This window comes from Dipodomys spectabilis, unplaced genomic scaffold (genome assembly GCF_019054845.1).
Source record: "Dipodomys spectabilis isolate Male_0828 unplaced genomic scaffold, ASM1905484v1 ptg000002l, whole genome shotgun sequence".
Classification (NCBI taxonomy): Eukaryota; Metazoa; Chordata; class Mammalia; order Rodentia; family Heteromyidae; genus Dipodomys; species Dipodomys spectabilis.
In genome coordinates, this window is record NW_024870679.1 from 1610787 (window position 1) to 1616786 (window position 6000).

Genomic DNA, 6000 nt, shown 5'->3' on the forward strand with positions numbered 1-6000 from the left:
TCTCCTCCCCCAGACTGATCTAATGCATGAGATCCCTCACCTTCCTCCTCCCATTCCTCTCGTATGTTTTGGTCCTAAATCCTTCCTAGGATGTGGGATGATACTTGTAGCAGCCTAAGGCCCAAAAGTGGGGTTATGTATTATGAGGAAACAGACCAAGATAATCCAAAAATGACCTGACCCACCTCCATGCAAAAAAAAAAAAGAAAAGAAAAAGAAAAATGGTCTGATCATTTTATTAAGGAAATAATTTTTACAATCATGCTTAGCTTAGGTAGGGGTGACTTTGAATCACAAACTGACTTTTCCTTCTCAGATTCTTTGTTTATATTTAAGTCGCTTCCCTTCATTGCCAAATCAGTTACAGAGAATTCAGGAAAAGCCAATGTTAAATGTCACAAATAATAAGTCTAGAATGACGGAAGGGAAACTTTAGACTGTAAATTCCAAAACCCCAGTCTATTTATGAACTTGTAATGCCAGGAGTTCAATAATAATAACTAGAATGGATCATTACAACCTGGTTAACAAGGCAGAAGTAGAGGGTCACCAAAGACTCCCACTAGTTCCTATGAGCCAAACAAAGGAAAGGGATAAAAGATGCTTTGGGATGCTAGTAAACAGAAACCATCATCAACTCACTCTTTTCTATCTTAGTCGCTCCAGCCTTAATTTGAAAGCAGACGACGGACTGAGACCAAACTGCAAAACATCCCAGATCACCACAGCCATCATCAGCATCCCCACTCCCCCAGCGCTAACCCCAGAAGGGGAAAGTCGGCCACCCCCTGCCAGCCCAGGCCCCAACACGAACATTCCTTCCATAGCCAGCAACGTTGTCAAGGTCTCTGCCTTGTAAAAAAAAAACAAAACAAAACAAAAAACAAAAAATAAAACCATTGGACGGAAGGCCAGAGGAGGTAGTGGGGAGTGAAGGGGGCTGGCATGTTGGTGGTGGCCACTGGGACCACTCCCTCCCCCTCTCCTCATTATTTCTGCCTGCCCCATTGCACCCCTAGCACTGAGACTTGTGCCTGGAAGGAAAAAAGAGGCAGCAAAAGGGTACCGGAGGGGCCTGCTGCTGGTGTGGACATCGCCCTGTGATCGTGCATCTTGCTGGGTGGGGCTAGAGGAAGGGATGGGAGGGTAGGGTATGGGTTAGTAGGGGGAGGTTAGGCTGCCTGCCGGGACAGGGCCTAGAGGGAAAGCCTCCAACCAAATGGCAATTGTTTCTGGAGGCCCCAGAGAAGAAAATACAGGACAAGACCAAGAACAGCACAGAGGTGAAGTCATCACACGCAAACCAGGAAGAAAATATAACACTGTGTATTTAAGCACCTTTTTCAAGGATCTTAATGGATAATATTTATTCATGAGAAAAGGTGGGGAAAAAAAAACACCAATGGATTTTTGTGAAATGTTTTTCTCCATGGACCCAACACCTTTAAACCAAAACAATGCATTTTGTGAGGTTTTGTTTTATTATTTTTTTCCTCCTTTTATAGCAAAAGCTTTTAGGCTCCAAGTCCGTTTATTGCTGAGTTAGCTCTTCATTCCCCCCACAGGTGAGTGAGGTCAACTGAACCTGAGCCTTTGCTGGCCAGCTGACCTGCACAGAACTGCCAAGAGATCACACAGCAACCCTTAATCTCTTGTCTGTCCTTGTCTCCTTTGTCATAGTACCTCTCTGCTTCCCCCTGGCTGTTTCTCTGTGTCCAACCATCTGTGTCTACATGGATCTAGTGATCGGGAGAGGTGCTCTAAGGCCTTTTCTGTCACTGCCAAGTACTACAGACTTGTGCCTGGGAGTTTACATCTATGTGGATGTAAATGCAGAGAAAGAAGAAATGTAAACATGGGAGTTTTAGGGGTAAAAGAAATCCACCTTATGAGCAAAGATGCTTTCCTTGTGCCTGGTATTTGCTGTTTCCATTTCTTGGGAAGACAAGGAACAGACCGATGTGCAATGCTAGGATCTTGCAAAAGGAAACAGCAGCTGTACGCAGCAGTCATCTCTGGTGTGCACCATACAGAAAAGAATCCATGCTGCAGTCTTCATGGCACCTTACAAGATCTACTAGAAAGCCAATCAAGAGCTCGGCCAAAAGGCCCTAAGAGCAGTTTCTTCCAACTAGGACAGTAGTGTGAGGCTAGGAGCCCTCTGACTTATCGCCCACCTGAGGCTCCGACACATCAGAGGTTATGAAAAGTTTAAGTCTGTACCCCTCCTCACGGATATTTCAAAGCAGGGAACCAAGAGATTCTAGATGGTTCTCTCCTTGTCTGAAAAATGCACTCTGAGGCTTGATCTCTGAACAAGGTAAAATGAGTTGGAACCTGTTCACGTCCATGCAAGGGACAGAGTAAAGAGTACTGCTTGAAATTGTAGGCAGAATTTCTGGTTATGTATTTTCACCCACATGGATCCAGGGACAGTATTTCTGAGATCTTCCTAACCATTTTTTTTGCCACTTACAGCTGATAAGGTGGGCCTCAGGGTTCGTGTTAAGCCCTTCCCAAACCCTATTACAGTCTCAGTATCCTGAAACTCTGAGACACACGAGCTCCTTAGGAGCCTCTTACCCATTCTGAACCTTAATGGTTAAGCTTTTATTTATAGGCCAAGACTTTTTCTGCCCACCACAACCCATCTAGGTAAGTTTCACTCATCAGGAACCTAAATATACCATCAGCAGGCTTCTGAATGACCCCATCTCAAATGACCCTATAAGCAGAGGAAGTCTAAGGGTTTGGAGTTGGCACCTAATCAGAAGGTGGGCAGAAGGACAAGGAAGGGGGAGCTTGCTTTCTTTATCTCCTCATGATTTCCTCATTGGCCACTAGACAGTCTTTTCACTGGGTCTGGTCTCAAAGATTTTTTCTTATCATGGGAATGGACTAGTTTCCATACTCTGACTTTTGTCTAAGAAAGCAGAAAAGCATTAAACACAACTACAGAAGGATATGTGTGTACACACACACATACACAACCTAAACACTTTCAGCAATAACTGCTTAAATCCATTTACATAATACACACATTTCATTAAGAAAGGCAATGAGCCAAGCTGGACTCCAATTAGAGGGAGAAGATTAGAAAAGAATATTTCTCTTGAAAGAATGGGTAATGGGACAAAGTTAGGCATATTTCTCTGTAAGAACAACATCTTAAGAACTGAATGAGGTCAGGGATACTGAGGTAAGTAGGAATATTACTTCATACATGTACAAGCTAGCTGTGCTTCATTTAAGAACTGATCATTGGCTGGGTACTGGTGGCTCACACCTGTAATTTTAGCTACTCAGGAGGCTGAGATCTGAGGATCACAGTTCAAAGCCAGCATGAACAGGAAAGTCTGAGAGACTCATCTCTAATTAGGCAGCAAAAAATCCATAGGTGTAGTTGTGACTCAAGCGGTAGAGTGCCAGCTTTGAGCAAAAAAGCTAAGGAACAAAGCCCCTGCCCTGAGTTCAAGACCCAGTACAGGTACACACACACACACACACACACACACACACACACACACACACACACACACACACACACACACATCATTAGAGGGTTACAAGAATGACTGGTTTAACCAAGGATCTGAATATCATTTTGCAATGCATCATGGATTATATTAGTTCTCATGAAATTGTTTTAAAAATTATGTCCCCATTTCCCATTTTTAAGTTTTCCTTAGTAAACTCAATGTTTAGGGTTGTTTTAATTTAATTTCCAAATCCCACATCATGCCAGTTCCCAAAAGAACGTTAAGCCATTCTCTCCATCTCCATCCCTCACTGTAGCCTTATCCAGAAATAAGTGATTCAGTACTTCTGGCCCAAAAGATATCAGTCCACAAAAAATGGCTCAAGACAGACTATGTTGCTAAAAGGCATTTGTAAGTAATCACAAGGTCCAGTGTGCTGAGTCAGTTCAACAAGTGTAACTCACTGGCTAGTAACTATAAAATTAGGCTATCAGAATTATCTAGGGACCAATAGATTTCTCATATAATGACTTGAGGTTCATCATTCATGAAACCATTTATAGCTTAATAGAAGGTTCCCCAAACTACTGCTCCCACTCAGTCCCCTTCACCATTGGTCAGTGTAAAAACAAAAACTTAGGGACTACATTCAATGTCAAATGAATGTAAAGAGAAAATACAATATTGAGTATATTACACCTAGAACAGATTCAAGATCAAAGTTATTTTTATCTTCTAGGAAGCTGAGGGCCAGAGAAATTGACTAGCTCAAGGTCATACAGCCATTTAAAGACAGAGCTGGAACCAGAACACAAGTCCCTTGGCTATAGACTTAATGCTTTTCCACACCATTGCCTCCGAGTTAATGTGTGGGAGAAGACCCATCAATGATTCCATGCTATAATTACAGACACAGTCTTTTGTAAATGTCAATACTACTTGGACAGCCCTTGGAAAACACACATTATACTTTGGAAGTCACTATTCCCTGGATAGAACCAGCTATGGACTATTAATTCTGTCAGAAAAAAATGTAAACAAATGAAGGACCAAGTTTTTTTTCTTGTCTTCTCTTTGTAAAGAAGACTAGGGCAATATTTCAAAGGGCATCTTTCCTTTTGATTCTTACTACATTGTGATGGTGGTAGGTCACATCAGTGAATCCCTTGACTCAGAAGAAACAGGCACAAAGAAGCAGAATGACTCGTCCAAGTTCACACAGCAAGTCAGTGGCAGAAATATTCAATCCAGGATTTAGACATTGTGTCCTGGCAATGTTTTACTACATCATGCTCCATTGCACTGAGGCTCGCTTTTATTTTTAAAACCTGGATTTCAAGGGTGGTGATTAGCAGGAGGAAGCATTCCACTCAGAACCCACCCTGAAGAATCAGGCCTTCCAGAAGCAAACTGTACTATTTCTCCCTCATCCCCTATTTTCCTAATATCAAGCTCAGGACTAACTGTACAGAACCCCTTTTAAAAGATCAATAAGCACTCCCAAGGACAGTTGAACACATTACAACCACAGAAATGAAACTGAAACTAAAGCAGGCAGTTAATGATGATTCATGATTGACAAGAAGTCAGCATGTGGATACACTTGAAGACTTCAGTTTTTTGTTGTTTTTCCAGGTCAGAATCCTGTCATTTCCCTGTTAGAATACATGTAGGGACAGCATTATATACCCAGATAATTTGGGGCCTGTTTTTGTTTGAGTTTTCATGAGGGGGAATGAGTTGTAGATTGAAATTGAACTAACTGTAGATCTGAGGTTATTAATGGATTCTAGTTATCCAAGCTCTCTCGCTCCAATTACTAGGTAACTGTTAGGTAGAGAGGGATCCCAATGCTGCTTAAGGCAATATTGGCTTCCCTGATGTAGTAGTTGGTATGGTAACCATGATAACAGAAACCTGAGAAACCTTTACTTTCCCTCTGATTTCCTATGAATTCTTATTATTTGCAATTCTCATTATTTACGGTGGCTGAAGAAAAACACTGTCATGACCCCATGACACTTGGGAGCCCAAAATGCATCATGAAGAACACTGTAAGAGCTACGAAGATGTGGCTACCAGGAAAATGAAACAAGCTTTTTAAAGGGGTTCCTTACAAGTCTTGTTTTCTATTCAGGATGTTCTATTTTTTTCTCATCAAATGTGGAAACAACATTTATCTTAGCAGGTTACTTTACACTGGCTAATGTCACTCTAACCAGTGTAGGGCACTGACCCATGTCCTGGGGGACTCCTTGGACCAATGGACTATTTTACAAACCGGGAGGTGGGAGGGATGGTATATTTTTTATAATGAGACATTCCAATGTGTTTTCCTTAGAGGCCATACTCTCCCATTAATGTTATCGTGTAAAACATCATTGTGTTCTTTTCTATTTTTGTATAGTAAGTGGGCTTTGCTTACCAACATCACAATGGCAAAGAAGAAATACACTGTACAAAACTGCAGGAAGATAAAATATGTGAAGACTTTCTATGGGGGAAAAACTTAGTTTCTTGT

The 6000-nt window shown here is 41.7% G+C and overlaps 1 protein-coding gene across 3 annotated transcripts in view; it reads left to right on the forward strand.

Moving 5' to 3' along the window:
• Window positions 1-1005, forward strand: part of Kcnd3 (potassium voltage-gated channel subfamily D member 3) — a 221412-nt gene extending 220407 nt beyond the window's left edge. For all 3 annotated transcript variants that reach the window (XM_042681453.1, XM_042681438.1, XM_042681446.1), the window contains one exon: window positions 658-1005. In XM_042681453.1, coding sequence (XP_042537387.1) covers window positions 658-859 — 202 coding nt within the window. In that variant the 3' untranslated portion in view covers window positions 860-1005. The remainder of the gene's footprint in view (window positions 1-657) is intronic.
• Window positions 1006-6000: the final 4995 nt, after the last annotated feature.